Source organism: Camelus bactrianus, chromosome 27, assembly GCF_048773025.1.
Source record: "Camelus bactrianus isolate YW-2024 breed Bactrian camel chromosome 27, ASM4877302v1, whole genome shotgun sequence".
Taxonomy (NCBI): Eukaryota; Metazoa; Chordata; class Mammalia; order Artiodactyla; family Camelidae; genus Camelus; species Camelus bactrianus.
This window is the reverse complement of record NC_133565.1, coordinates 10,794,963-10,810,475: the sequence shown is the minus strand read 5'-3', so window position 1 is coordinate 10,810,475 and position 15,513 is coordinate 10,794,963. Positions and strand designations below refer to the sequence as shown.

At 44.9% G+C, this 15,513-nt stretch overlaps 1 protein-coding gene across 3 annotated transcripts in view; it reads left to right on the top strand.

Annotated features, from left to right (window-relative positions):
* GABRA5 (gamma-aminobutyric acid type A receptor subunit alpha5) overlaps nucleotides 1-15,513 on the top strand; it is a 79,429-nt gene that overhangs the window by 12,927 nt on the left and 50,989 nt on the right. For all 3 annotated transcript variants that reach the window (XM_010946256.3, XM_074354008.1, XM_074354009.1), the window contains exons 4-6: nucleotides 2,273-2,394; nucleotides 4,233-4,300; nucleotides 4,403-4,623. In XM_010946256.3, the coding sequence (XP_010944558.1) occupies nucleotides 2,273-2,394; nucleotides 4,233-4,300; nucleotides 4,403-4,623 (411 nt within the window). The remainder of the gene's footprint in view (nucleotides 1-2,272; nucleotides 2,395-4,232; nucleotides 4,301-4,402; nucleotides 4,624-15,513) is intronic.

Sequence of the window (15,513 nt, the reverse complement as noted above, 5' to 3'; positions counted from 1 at the left end):
CTGTTCAGATCAAACATAATTCAAGAACATTTTCACAGCAGATAATGGAATAGTTTTGAACATACACTTGAAGCATTAAGATATGCTTTTTCTTCTCTTTTTTTTCTGATTGTAATTTTTTAAATTTTAAAATTTTTATTGAGACGTGATTGACGTAACATGGTGTGAGTTGAAGGTGTGTAACACGTTGACTTGATCTGTTTGCATATTTCAGAATGATCACCACCGTGGCACTGGCTAACACCTCTACTGTGTTATGTGGTCATCTTCCCCTTTTTGTGGTGGGGGCAGTAAGATCTAGCCTCTTAGCAGCTTTGAAGTTTCTAACACGGTATTGGTGATGTAATCACACCGCTGTACTAATGTGCTAAGATCTACAGAACTTTATTTACCTTCTAGTTGCAAGTTTATTACCCTAATTCCACCCCCTAGCCCCCGGTAACCACCACTCTAGTCTGTTTTTACACATTCAGCTTTTCTAGATTCCACATGTAAATGGTAACCTTTTTCTACCAGTGGGTTTGCTGTCACTTCTAAGTTAAAAAGCCAACAGGGACCTTCCAAAAACTGGACGCTTGGACGGAGCCTAGAGTTGAATAACCAAACTGATAAGAGTTATGAACACCATGAGAAGTGGACAGTGAGGCCAGATTTAGTTTGAGCAATGAAATTTCAACGGGGCAAGCGTGCAGACTTTCGTTCGCAGACTTGGAGGTCGGTGTTAAGACCCTTCACCCTGGGGTCAGTGCCGAGAGACAAGGCTGAACACTTTGTCTTTCTAACGTGTGAAACTGCGATGGCGGTCAGAGAAAAGGGAATTTAATATTTTTAAATACTAAGTCACAAACTAAAAAAAAAATATCTGCTCTGCGTGCTTCCTACTAACAGGACTGAATTTTAGGTTGTTAGAGCTTCGACTCTGCGCTCTAATGGTGATGGGGAAATTAGATCTGAAGAACCTGATACTCTCATTCAAAAGGGAATCCCTTTAGGCCAGTAGAGAATTGATCTGTTCAGATGCTCGCAAATGGAAATGACCGATTTTCAAGAACTGGGTGGGGCAGGTGCACACTGACTCCTCCCTCGGGTCCATCTGCCCATGGTGGGGGCTTGGCTCTCCTTCCAGCCGCTTCATGGAAGAGAAGGCGCAGAAGCAGAGCCAGGCCCTTCAGGGCTGTCCCCGGAGTCCTCTGTTCTTCTGCTAAGTACCAAAGGTGCTGACTTCTTGGGACCACAGCTGGCTTTCAGCTGAGTGAGTTTCCCTGGAAGCCAAGCCACATGGGTAGGTCAGGTTCTTGACAATAACATACATCTTGTTACTTGCACATCTGAAAAAAAGCAGCGATGGTCCCCCGCTTTTTCCACGGAGGCAGAATCCATGTTGTTCAGGCGTGTGACCGTCTTCTAGACTTGCGACTTTCCTTCCCTTCAGATAACTTCCTCAGTTTGCCCAAATCCGTTCAGAGCCATTTCTCATTTCTTAGCTGCTTCATCGACATAAACTTTTGAGGCCCGGATAACGTCACAGAATTGTACAAACAAGACTGTTCTTCTTGTGTCTTCCTGGAAGGTTCAGCCCAGTCTTCTCAGGGTTTTAATTGCACGGTGACACGTTGGGTCACACAGAGCCCTGTGCTCCCAGAGGCGACATCATGTCAACTCAGGGGTTAAAAACTGGGCTTTGCAATCCCTGCTCCCCATGTCGTGGGCTTTGCTGGAGCGGAGCGTGCAGGCAACTAGCTGAGCTGATGGGGCCGAAGCCCAGAGGGACTTCATGGACTCAGTCATTCCTTTGCCACCTGCTCTAGGCCTGCCATAATGCTCGCAGCACAAATGCTTCCGATTAAGAATGCAGTGAAATTTGGGCACACCAATCTCACCTTTCAACTTGTATAAAGTTTTTAAATATCCCCTCGACACCCCATAACCCAAAGACTCAGGTTTTCTGGGTTTAAACCAGACATCTGAAATCCCTCGTGAGTGGGTTAGGCTCTGCTAGTCCATGTGCAGTGGCTACACTGTTGACACAAACAGCTCCTCAGAATCAGGGAGGGATGGATTTTGAGCATCACGTAAGGTTGATGGATGGGTGACCAGCACTCTCTAGCTGGCTATTCAAGAATTAAGGCTATTCCAGATTTTTGAGAATAAGGCTTATGCATGCAAAATAATACCCTGGGTTGTTATTCCTTGGCTTCCATACCTTGAGAAGAATTTGTAAGTAGTAAGTAACATAAGTTTGAACTCTTTCTTTTGTTTCTCTGTTCCCAAGCTTTTCACAAATGCCAACCAGTTCCGTAAAAGATGAGACCAATGACAACATCACGATATTTACCAGGATCCTGGACGGGCTCTTGGACGGCTATGACAACAGACTGCGGCCTGGGCTCGGAGGTCCGTGTGTGCTCCTCGACAAAGGCCCTCGAGGCCCAAAAGTTTCGCTTAAACTTAGTCTCAAGCTCACATTTGCTGTTGATTCAAACAATTCCTCAAACAGCTCCCCCGCCAGGAGTTAGAATTGATGGTGTTGCCAAGGCTCCTAAGTGTTATCATTTTCCAGGTGCAGGAAGCCAGGGGAAGTGGTCTGTCTGCAGACTCCCTTTTCTCCCGAGATAACGCATTATGATATTCATTTCTGGCTCACTTAGGGAGGAACCGCTTCTGAGGTGTTGGCTGAAGCTGAGAAATAATTTATAGTCCACTCCATACCCTCATATGTATGCAAGTCCTTCTCAGAATCCACTACTCAGTGCAATAGTTCTTTACATCATTATATGCTTGTTATGTGTTTACTTTTTCACGAGGTCCGTAATTACAGTATTTGCTTTGACCCTGTGGAAGTTGATTAAATGGATGGTAAGATATGCTTTCGGGGTACCGTTGGCTTAATTTTGTGCTGAGAATTATGTGCTGTTTCCAGGCCTGTGTGATGCCCTTGTGATGGCTCTAGCTGGTTTAGATGTGATGCGTTTGAAACCTGCTCCGTTAGGTAAGGTAGAGACCCTCTAACAAATGCAGTCTCAGAGGAAAACGTTTGGTCTTTCTCCATTGTTTGTACTTTTAACAGGGGCAGTTATTTAAAGCACGGTTTGACGTTCTCTGCCTTTTGGGCAAGGGAGGTCCTCGTAGGCTCCTTGACACCGTTTAACTCCACCCGTGGAGTCAAGGCTTCTATGTCTGGCAGCTCCTGGCCCTGTGGACACACCTACAGGGTCAAAGCAACTAGAGATCCAGTGAGCTGCTGTCAGTTCCTGCTGTCATTCTGCCACTCAAATTCGAGTCCCCCTGGGCGGGACCCTGAGGACACCACAGAGTCAAGCAGGCGCCTTCTGGGGCCAGCATCTCAGTGGGGAGACAGGCACTGAAAACACAGCATCAAACACTTGTACACGTGCAAATACACACCATGCACATATATGATTACCCCACAACCAGGTGCTGGGGGAGAAAGCCGTGGGAGCTGTGACTCAGTGATGACACAATCTAGCAGTTTGGGGCTATTTGTTGGAGAGTGGGGTGCTGTAGTGTGCTCATAACCATAGCGGGTTACAGGGCCTGGTGGGACCCTGGGAACACACATGTCCCCCCAGTATTATTAGCTACTTTCATTGCTCTGGATATTTTCAGTAATTTTAATTGAACATCTCCCATGATAAAAATTTCGAACAATTCAGAATGCCATATAAGGGGGAGTGGGTCCTCCTCCTCAAGCCATTGTTATTCAAGGCTACACTGTGGACCCTCTCATACACCCTGTCTCCGGAGATCAATCCCAGGCTGCAGCTGGGATGGGAAGTCCTGGGAGGAGTCTGTCCCCCTCCTCCTGATTGTCTAACTTTGTAAAAGCTGCTGTTTGTGGGAGAGGGTTGTGCATTGTGAGGTTGGGGGTGTTCTGGGTTCACCCAGGAGGACACTGACGCTCACGTGTGTGGAAAGCACCAAGTCTCCGGCAAGAGTCACCCCTCTACTCACACTGCACCCCCCGGAGCGGAAGTGCCTGGGACCCGGGCCCTTTTGTCTGTATGACGGGCCGTTTGCGTCCTGTGATAGTTTTGGAGCAGCTGGGTTTCATTTGGTGTTCGTCAAGCCCTCTAAGTGTACCAGACACATCACAGAAGCCCTCTGGCTGCCAAGAGTGAAATTGGTCACTAGACAAAGCATGTAAATACCCTGGGCCGAGCGGTCCATGGTGAGCTGGGCGCCCTGGCGAGGAACCTGTGTCTGTGTTTCAGAACGAATCACCCAGGTGAGAACGGACATCTACGTGACCAGCTTCGGCCCAGTGTCCGACACGGAAATGGTAGGTCCGAGGGCGCGGCCCCACCCAGACATTCTAACTCCCGAAGGACTCGCCCGGGGCCGCCTCTGCTAAGTCGCACCCTGTTGCCTTCCTTTGCACTAGGAATATACCATAGATGTGTTTTTCCGACAAAGCTGGAAAGATGAAAGGCTTCGGTTTAAAGGGCCCATGCAGCGCCTCCCTCTCAACAACCTTCTTGCCAGCAAAATCTGGACCCCAGACACGTTCTTCCACAACGGGAAGAAGTCCATCGCCCACAACATGACCACGCCCAACAAGCTGCTGCGGCTGGAGGACGACGGCACGCTGCTCTACACCATGCGGTGAGCGGTGAGCCGGCCCGGTGCGGGGCTGCGGCGGAGCTGGGCTGGGCTGGGCTGGGCTGGGCTGGGCTGGCCTGGGCTGGGCTGGGCTGGCCTGGGCAGAGAGGGCTCCCGGCGGAGAGGCGGTGGGCGGGGCAGGGCGGGGCCGGCAGCCCTGCAGGGATGGGCTGGATTCCAGGGGAATGGGCGGAGTGGAGCAGGGGTGGGCGGGGGCTCCGATGATGGGCGGGGCAGGGCAGGGCAGGGCCGACCCTCCCACCCCAAGGGCCCTGCAGTCCCACAGAGGGCTTGAGGATTCTGTCGTGTGTATGTGTGTGTGTTTTGGGTATTCTGTACCTTTTGACCTGCCCGTACTGATGTCCATGTAGATTACTTCCTTGGTCTGCTGTATGTCCATGGTATTGATCTATACTTGTTTATTTGTTCAAAATCAAGAGCATCTTTGGAATAGTGACCCAGATAATATAAATTAGGGAAAATTTATTTTATAGAAATTTTATTTTTAAAAACATCTAAGGAGATCTCCGTTTTTGTTGTAATTGTACAACCCTTTGGAAGTTTTAAAAGCCCATTTTCTTCTATGGCTTGATAACACTTAAAATGCTGAGGTTAAATTTTAGTTTCTCATTTTGAATGATCCATTAGTCATTTTTCTTAAAATTCTGAATTATTTATTGCATCTGAGTAAATCAATAAATTGGCCAGTGAGAAAGATTCCATTATAGTTTTTCAGTTTCCATGGTGGGCCTTAGCAGACTTCAGAAAATGTTTTTTTAAGTTAAAAAAAAAAAAAAAGAAGCACTAAAGCCAAGTTAAGAAAAAAAAAGGCATGTGCATTTATGTATCTGTTATTAGAATTTCTCTTAGATACAGTTCTTCACAATAAACTTATATTTAAAAGAAGTAGGCATAGTGGAAAATAATTTTGATACAGTCGTCTTTAGAAGCTGTGTGTCCTAACATTTATTCTGAGGAATGCTTTGACACATCATGTCCCAAACCTGTTTGATAACAGGACTTGGTTTTTCTTAAAACAACCCAGTAAGGATTCTGATCGGTGATGCTGTGCACACACCTTGGCATTCTGTTCCAGGCCTCACTTCTCCCTGTTCCCTACATTGATCTTGAACATGTTCCACCCACAGATGGAGACAGGAGTTGTGAACATCACGTCAGTGCCCGGGACAGTGCCTTCTCCATTCAGAGAATATGTGAGAAGCTGAGAACTATCTCAAGGGTTGAAAATTAGTCCTCATTCTAGGGAAAAGGAAGGCTGGGCAGTGAAACTAAGAGCACTTTGGTTAGCCCTGTGAGCAGAGAGCAGGTGTGGAGATGGGTTCCAGGGCTTAGTGGATGCTGGGGGTGGTCCATGCAGGGTGGGTACCATGTGAGCCTACTGTGCACACCTGCGTTCTGTTCATAGAATAGAAATACCCCCAGTCCCCATAGATTATTGTTCTTGATTCACATCTAGTTTCTAACAGTGAGAGATCAGTTAGGTCCATTGCCTAAGACAATGGGATGGCTTGGACACGGTGGTGAGATAAGCCCCTGGTCTAGAAGAGGGAGAGGCAGTGGAGGGACCCTTACTGAGTGTCTGTGTACCAAGCAACTTCACAAACACAGAGAGCCTTTCAGTCCTCAGACAGCCCAGCCGGCTAGGGAACACCATTCCTATTAACCAACAAACAGATTGAGGCTCAGAGATGTTTGGTGATCAGCCCAAGGTCACACAGCTGGGGGGCGAGGGGGCAGCAGGAATTTGAGTTCAGGTGTGAGCTATTTCCTTGTTTAATCCATCACATTTGAAAATTGGAGAGATACAGCATTATTAGGCATATATTGGCCTTTTTCTTACTCTTGTTAAAGTGTCACGCCCAGAAGGAAGATGGTGAGAACCAGAGCAACTAGTCAGCAGTCACTTATCCTTGTTTGTGCAGAGGGAGCCCGCTGTGAATGAGCCGCAAAACTGATAACCGGTTTTCTTTTTCAGTCGTATGCAACACTGGGAAGGTGGGAGTAGTTCCACTTGGAAGTGTTAGGAATTTTAATGTGCTGGAGCTCTGGCTATAATTTGACAGCATTTTAATCCACGGATTTAGCAGATACAGTGAAATGGCAACAGTTTACTGGTGACAGGACTGATCGCACAGCCCATCTGAGCCCCTTCCTGTCACTGAGCCTTTCTGCTTAGTGCTTGAGTCACTCCTGACGAGTCATATAAAACCATTGTTATCCTCTGACCCAGTGATTCCCATGTCGTGTCCGTCTTTAGGAAATACGGACTAAGCTCTGTGCACAAGGATTTCTATTATCGCACTGCTTACGCTACCAAACATTGGAAGAAATATAAAACTTCTGCACATTTTTCAACTAAAACTATATTTTAAAATTTTTGTTCAAACTTGGACCTAATTAAAAAAAAAAAGCATGAAAGTGAAGGACAAACTAGGGTTCACATGATGCACTTTTAACCTGAGACAAATGTCTAGAAATGTTTGAAACAGTACTGTTACCAGCTTCTAAAAAGTAACTGTAGTGATTATTATACACGGGAAGGCTTCATTTATGTAAAATCCCCACCATGCTCCAGAAATCATGTAAAGTAGTATGCAGAGCTGCACACAATTCAGAAAGATGGAATTCTTTAAATAGGTGATTGCGGAGAAGCCAAGGAAGCATAAGCTGTTGATGCCACGAGCTCCCGAAATGTCTTCTAAAAAGCCTTAAGCGCTTGCCTGGAGGTAATCTGCAATTTCAGTTCTTAAGAACTTTCTACCCCCAGTGCGTGATCTGTTTACAGGATCTACAGGTAAAAGTCACCAGCTGCTCAAGGAAAGCCCAAGGCGAGCAACAGGCATGTCCTTTTGGACCCTCAAGGAGTGGACACTTACAAAGTACTGAGCAGTTTCTTCCGGGATGATCTTGTAGCAAACAAAATGACACATTTTACAGAACTGTCCCCAGAGTTGTGCTTCCGATGTCAGGCTGGTGGCCAGCATCCCCCAGGGGACCCTCAGCAGTACAGTCCCTGGGCTGTCCGTGCCCCAGATGAAGAGGGAGGAGGCACAGAACCCAGAGCTTGCCTTCAGTCCATGCAGCAACTGAATGGCTGTCCTTCTGGCCAGCCATGCTAATTTTTTCCTTTTTCTGGGTGGAACTTCCCATCATCACTGAATGACAGCGAGTCCTGATTCCACTCCCCCAGGAGCCCGAGCAGTCGACACATTTTCTTTATAACAAGTGAGCTGGGAGACGTAATCACCTCTCACCTCCGTGTCCTCCACACCCTCTGAAGGTGCAGACTCCCAGGAGGACCGCCTTAGGGCCGTGGAGTGCCGGCCACTGTGCCTCCGTGGGGAGAGGGACACGCTGCACTTGGTAAAAGAGCACTGGACAGCGCACGCACACTGTGTGTTCCCCTGTGCTGTTTTTATTTTAAGAAGGCATGTCTTTATGAATTTTCAGCATCAGTGGCAAATGCTGCTTTGAATTAGGGCAATATGAAGAGAAAAAAGCTTGGATTTAGAGTTAGGCTGACTTAAGTTCAAGTCTAGGTACTATCATTTAGTGCTCATGAGTCCTTGGTCATTTTACTTTGGTCTCTTAAGACTACTGTTGGCTGTTTCTTTTAATTTTTTTAAATAAATTTTATTCTTTTAGAGCAGTTTCATGTTCACAACAGAACTGAGCAGAAAATACAGTTCGCACAGAGCCCTCTCCCACACATACATACTCCCCTACCCTCAGCATCCCTCATCCGTGTGGCATGTTTGGTACAATTGATGAACCAACATGGACACGTTCTTATCAACCGAAGTCCATAGTTTACATTAGGGTTCATTCTTGCTGTTGTGCATTCTGTGGGCTTTGACAAATGCATGATGACAAGAAGCCACGACTATTGTATCATACAGAATAACTTCATTGCCCTAAAAATCCCTTGTGCTCCATCTATTCACCGCTCCCTCCCTCCCTCCCCCCAGACCCCTGGAAACCACCATCTTTGTATGTTTCTGTAGCCGTGCCTTTTCCAGAATGTCGTTTGTTTGGGGCTGTTTCTTTCAATGCAGTATACACGGCAGAGTCTGAGATGGTCAGTGCGAAAATATGATCATATATAGAGCTATTCCTTGAATGGCCACTGGGAGGCAGGACAGTCACATTTTTGCATGGTAATTGGCTGGCCCCAATTGTGCAGGGTAAGTAATTTACTTGAAGGAAATATATTCATGCTACATAGTTTTGATTTGTGGGTAATATACTTAAAGGAAATTATACACATATAACTAGAAGTTTTTAACTAAGCCCTGGTATGTGTATGTGTGTATACACATACAAGCATCCACATCCATCCATACAACACTAGTATCTCCTTAAAAAGGTCTTTCATGACACCAACAGATACATTGGCCAAATCCTGACGTTTTTAAGATGACATTATTTTAATGACAAGACTCAATATATAATCTAAAAATTCACAAGCATGGAAAATCACCAAGTGTGGAATACAGTTATGACATCCAGACCAAGGACAGTCACTGTGAGGTTTGATGTGTACCATGAACATGTGTCCGGGTGTAGGAACACATGCATACATGTGTGTATATCTATGTGTCCACACATGACTCTCCTGTAGTTTTTAAGTGGTCTCATTCTCTGAAACCTGCTTTGTAATTACCTTTACAATTTAAAATATATTGAAAACCTTTACCCTTGTCATCAAAAATTGTTCTCAAGTTTGGTGATTTGTCGCATTCCATCAGTTCAGGATCCTGTCATGACATAGTCTCTAAAAAACATATCCTTTCCATGTTTTCCTCTGTGATAAATGATACTGTCATGCAAGCACATAATTCTACCCATTGGCTAAAGTCCAGGGATTGGCCAGGGGATAAGCCTTTCAATACATATTTCCAGGTCACTCTCTAGAAAAACCATCCAGTTCCTCTCCCTCCAACAGCAGGAGCAGGGAGGCCTCTGGCACTGCCTCATTGACACTTCTCCTGTGAAACTGAAAAGAAGTCTCAGTCCGTTTTGCTACATAAGACGTGACCAGCAGTAGAAAAACCCATGTGTAACACTCACTCATCCCAAGATTTCCAGTCACGTCAGTTTCTCTCCCTTTGGGAAACGAATCTCCCAGAACAATTTGTGTGCTTGCTTGACTGAGAATGACCTTTGTTCCTAAATGTGGGGCTGGGGGACCTGGCTTTGCACCGCCGCCCTCACCTCGTCTCCCCATCGGGTGTGCGCCCACTCCCTCCCTCAGTTTTCTCGGGCACTGGACACCCGGACAGCTCCATACTGGCTCCCTGAAGCCTCCTCTCTGTCACCTGCCAGCCCCTGGGTGAGCTCCCGAGTCACCTGGTCTGGAGCATTTGCCACCTGCATTTGACAGCCCGGGTGCACTCTGAGCATCTGACAATGGGACCATGTCTCCATCATACATGATCCTGTGTAATTTCATGCAGTCGGTGGGCTCTCGGTGCCTGGCTCCTGGGCTGGCCCTCAGGAGGAATTTACTGAACGTTGGCGATGGAACCAAACACCTTCCTTAACCTAGGCCATCTCACCGCTCAGACCTTAGCTTGATAGATTTGAAAGGGGGATCTAGAAAAATTCTCTTCCACAGACGCGCTCAGTGTTTAGGTTTCTGCCAGTGTCATGCAGATTCAGGCTGCTGCCTGGCTAACACGTTGTACTTGGGGGATACAAACAAATGAGGACTTTGTAATACAGGTTTCTTGCTTATTCAGTTTCAAAACACAACTGGAATTATCTTGGGTCCGCTCACTCCAGTCAGTGGAGACTTTTGGGCGGTTAGTCTGGACCACTTCAGCCTTTGCAAGTGGGTCATCTCCAGCACATTTCTGTCTCCATAGGGCCTGACCCCCCCGAGGCTGTCGGTCACTCAGTCCTAGTGAGACAGGAGCCGGGCTGCTGCACGGTGCTCCCCTGCGCTGGTGCCTTGGGCCTCCCTCTCCAGGCAGGGACTTTCTTGGAAAGAAGCCCCCTGCAAGCTCAGGGCCACATTTCCCCCAAGGTGCTGAGGAGGCTCTTGGGACCTCTCCTTGGAGGCGGTAGGTGGAGGCATTGGGTGGAAAGTCTTAGGCAGGTGCTGGCCAGGATCTTGGTCCCAGGTCCCATTCCCCCACCGCACAAAGGTGAGACCCAGGCCCTGGGTGATGTCGAATGGGAAGGACCTCAAGACCCGGGCTGCTAATTGCTTTTCAGAAAGGTCTATAGATAGCCTTCACTATGTGCCAGATACCTGAGACAGATAAAGTCATCTTTGTAACACCCTAAGAATTCGGTACCATCATTATCCCTGTTCATAGAGGAGGCAGATGAAGCAGGTGAAGATGGATACACAGGAATTAGTCTATCAGTAAAGTCCAAATGCCCAACTCAACTCCCTGTACCTACTTTAATGAAATATCTAAGAAACATGCACGGTAAGCTGCGCGCTCTGTTCAGCCAACACCGGTGAGAATGACCTCCAGCAGGTGGCGCTCGTCCGCTTACTTTGAGGGCGCGAGGCCCGCGCTCAGGGGCGCTTACACCAGCCCTGAGAAAGCGCCGGTTTCACCGAGAAACACGCTGAGGGAAAGCAAAGTGCTGTGTTTCTGGGGAGTGTTCCGGTTGGATGCAGTTGGCATGTCTGCAACCGACCCGAAGTTTCTCAGAGCCAGGAATGCTGTCCTCAGCCCCACACCCTCACCAGCCCGCAGCTGGCCGGCACCGACCCCCAAAGCCATTGGGACATCAGGATGCTGACTCAGTGTCAGAGCTTCCGAAAAGGTCCTGCCGTCTCTCTGCCGGGGGGGGGGGGGGGGGGGGGGGACGGGGACACGAGGGGTCCCTCTAGTGAGCTAATGGTGGCCTCATTTCATGCATACTCTGCCCACGCCTTGAGTCTGAGATGAACCAGAAAGGTCAGCCAAGCACCCTGGGTCTCACGCAGTTCAGAGGGGTCACTGTCTCTCCATCATGTGGCTAATGCCGCGAGGATTTCTGTATCTACCCTGGAAATAACCGTGCATGTTTCTGATACTTGGGAATAAGAAAGAAGGGGCTGAGTCCTCAGATGCTTAAGGTTATTTCCCAGCTGGATCATGAGTTTTGAGTTTTGTTTTTCCTATAATCTGTGCTGCCTGATACAGTAGCCGTTGTGTCTTAATGTAAACTTAATGTTAAATAAAATTCAAAATTCAGGTTCTCGTACTAGCCACATTTTAAGTGGTCAGTAGCTAGTGTGAACAGTGGCTTCAGTACCGGACAGCACAGATACAGGACATTCATATCATCACAGAAAGTTCAGTTGGACATCCAGCAGAAGCTAAGAGCGGGCAGAAACGTCTCTTAGGGATCGTATTTTTTCCACTGGCCCTGATCATAGTTGCACACACAGCACGCGGACCAGCAGCAGCCAGCTTTTCCTGTAACGCATCAGAGGAAGGGACGAAGGGTCAGAGGACTCTAGGAATCCTCGGGCTTCAAACAAATTTTTAAAATAGTCTTGAAGAAAGTTAAAGCATTTATGATACATTTGTTTTTTAATATATTTATTTTCTAGTTTTACTGAGATAATTGACATATAATGCTGCATAAGATGAAGGTGTACCTCCATCACATCCCATAATTACCAAGTCTGTTTTTGTGGTGAGAACAATTTAGATCTATCTTCTTAGCAACTTCTAGGTATGTAATGCAGTTTTGTAACTATAATCACCATTCTTCCACATGACGTACCTAGAACTTACTTATTTTTTAGCTAGATGTTTTGTAACTTTATACTGACATCTCCCCAGCCCCTGGTAACAACCCATCTATTCTCTGTTTCTGTAAGTGTGGCTGTTTTAGATTCCACATGTAAGCAGTCTTATACGGTATTTGTCTTTCTCAGTCTGACATTTCATTTAGCACAATGCCTTCAAGGTTTGTCCATTTTGTGGCAGATGGCAGAATTGTCTTATTTCTCATGACCAAATAATATTCCATTGCAAGTATGTATGTGTGTATATCACATCCTCTTTATCCAGTCATGCGGAGAAAGACACTTAGGTTGTTTTTATATCTTGTCTATTGTGAGAAAAACACAGCAATGAACATGAGAGTTCAGATAGCTTTTCAAGTTAGCATTTTCATTTCCTTTGGGTATCTAGTCACAAGTGAAATGGCTGGGTCATACAGTAGTTCTACTTTTAATTTTTTGAGGAACTTCCATACTCTTTTCTGTAATGGCTGCACCAAACTTAGATTCTCACTAGCAGTGTACAAGTGTCCCCTTTTCTCCACATCCTTGCCAACACTTGTTTGCTGTTGTCTTTTTGAGGATAGCCATTCTGACAGATCATCCTCTCATTTTGGGTTTGCATTTGCCTTTCCCTGTTGACAGGCGATGCTGAGAATCTTCATGTACCTGTTGGCCATCTGCATGTCTTCTTTGGGAGAATGTCTTATCATTTCCTCTGCCCATTTTTAAGATTGAATTGTTCAGTTTTTTTCCTTATTAAGTTGTATGAGCTCTTTATATGTTTTGGAAAACAACCCTTTGTGAAGTATATGATTTGCAAATAGTTTCTCCCATTCCGTAACTTGCCTTTTCACTTTGATGAGTGTTTCTTCTGATCTGCGAGAGCTTTTCAGTTTGTGTTGTCCCACTTATGAATTTTTGCTTTTCTTGCTATATCCGAAAAATTTGTTGCCATGACTGGTGTCAGGGAACTTTTCCCTCATGTTTTCTTCCAGCAGTTTCATGGTATCAGGTTTTATGTTTAAGTGTTTGACCTATTTCAGGTTCATTCTTGTGTGTGGGGTCTGATTTCATTCTTATGCATGTGGTTATGCAGTTTTCCCAACACTAAGTATTGAAGAGACAATTCTTTTCCCTACAAGTGTCCTAGGTTCCTTTGTCAAATATTAATTAACTGGATGTCCAAGGGTTCACTTCTGGACTCTTGATTCCATTCCATTTGGTCTGTGTTTCTGTTTCTAAGTCAATATTAAGCATACTGCTTTCAGCACTATAGCTTTGTAGTATAGTTGAAATCTGGATGTGTGGCGCCTCCAGCTCTGCTCATCTTCCTCAGGATTGCTTTCGCTTTTGCGGTTCCATACAAATTGTAGGATTGTTTTTCTGTCTCTGTGAAAAATGCCTTTTGGGATTTTGGTACAGATTGCATTGAGTCTGTAAATGACTTTGGTTAATATGGACATTTTACCAATATTGATTCTTCCAATTCATGAACATGAGATTTTTTTTTTTTCCATTTGTGTCTTTTTCAATTTCTTTCATCAAAACCATGTAGTTTCTGGTGAACAGATCATTCACCTCCTTGGTTACATTTATTCCTAAGTATTTTATTGTTTTCAGTGCTATCGTAAATGGCATTGTTTGCTTTATTTCTTTTTCAGATTGTTTTGAATCAGTGTATAGAAATAGAACTGATTTCTGTCTGTTGATTTTGTATCCTGGAACTTCACTGGATTCTTTGATTAGTTCTAAAAGGTTTTTGATGGAGTTTTTAGGATTTTCTATATATAAGATTGTATCATTTGAAAACAAAGACAGTTTTAGTTCTTTCTGATGTGAGTGCCTTTTATTTCTTTTTCTTGTCGGATTGCTCTGACTAGGACACTCAGTAACTATGTCACATGGGAGTGGTAAGAGTGAGCACTTTTGTTCCTGACAGAGGAAAAGCTTCAGACTTTCACCACTGAGTGTGACATTAGCTGTGGTCTTGTCATATATTGCCTTTCTTACATTGAGGTGTATTCCTATTATACCCAAATTATTGAATATTTTTATCATGAAAGGATGAATACTTTTTCTGTATCTTCTGAGATGATCATATGATTTTTAGCTTTTATTCTGTTTATGTGGTGTATCTTATTTATTGACTTGTGTATGTTGACTCACCCTTGCATCTCTGGAATAAACCCACTTGATTGTGGTGTATGATCTTTTTAATATGCTGTTGAATTTGGCTTACTAACATTTTGTCATGAATTTTTGCATCTAAATTAATCCAGGATACTGGTCTGTAGTTTCCTTGCAGTGTCCTTGTCTGGCTTTGGTACCAGGGTGATGCTGGCCTTGTAAAATGGATTTGGGAGTGTTCTTCCTTCTTCAGTGTTTTTGAAGAATTCAGTGTTTTGAGAAGGATTGATGTTAATTCTTCTCTTAACACTTGGTAGAAATCATGAGTGAAACCCTCTGATCCTAGGCTTTTCTCTGTTGGGAGGTTTTTGATTACTGATTCAATCTCCTTTCTCATTTTTCATCTGATCATATATTCTGTTCCTGATCCAGCCTTGGTAGCTTGTGTGTTTCTGGGGATTTCTCCATCTCCTCCAGGTCATTCAGCTTGTTGGCATATAGTTGTCCATGGTAGTCTTTTATGATCCTTTGTATTTTGTGGTATTAGTTGTAACACTTCCTCTTTTATTTCTGATTTTATTTATTTGTGTCTTCTTTTTTTCTTAGTCGAGCTAAAGGTTTGTCAGTTTTGTTTATCGCTAAAAAACCCCAGCTCTTAGTTTGGTTAATCTTTATTTTTTTCTGGTCTCTCTTTTTAAAAGTTCTGCTCTGATCTATTATTTCATTCTTCTGCTCACTTTGGGTTTAGTTTGTCCTTCTTCTCATTCCTTGAGATGTGAAGTTGAGTGCTTATTTTGAGATTTTTCCCCCCATTCTAGGCATTTGTCTATGAACTTCCTTCCTCGCATTGCTTTCACAGCATTCCTCAGGTTTCTGTATGTTGTATTTCCATTTTCATTTGCTTCAGGATATTGTTTGTTCTCCCTTTTCATTTCTTCTCTGGCCCATTGGTTGTTCAAGAGCGTGTTATTTAATTTCTATATATTTGTGAATTTTTCAGTTTT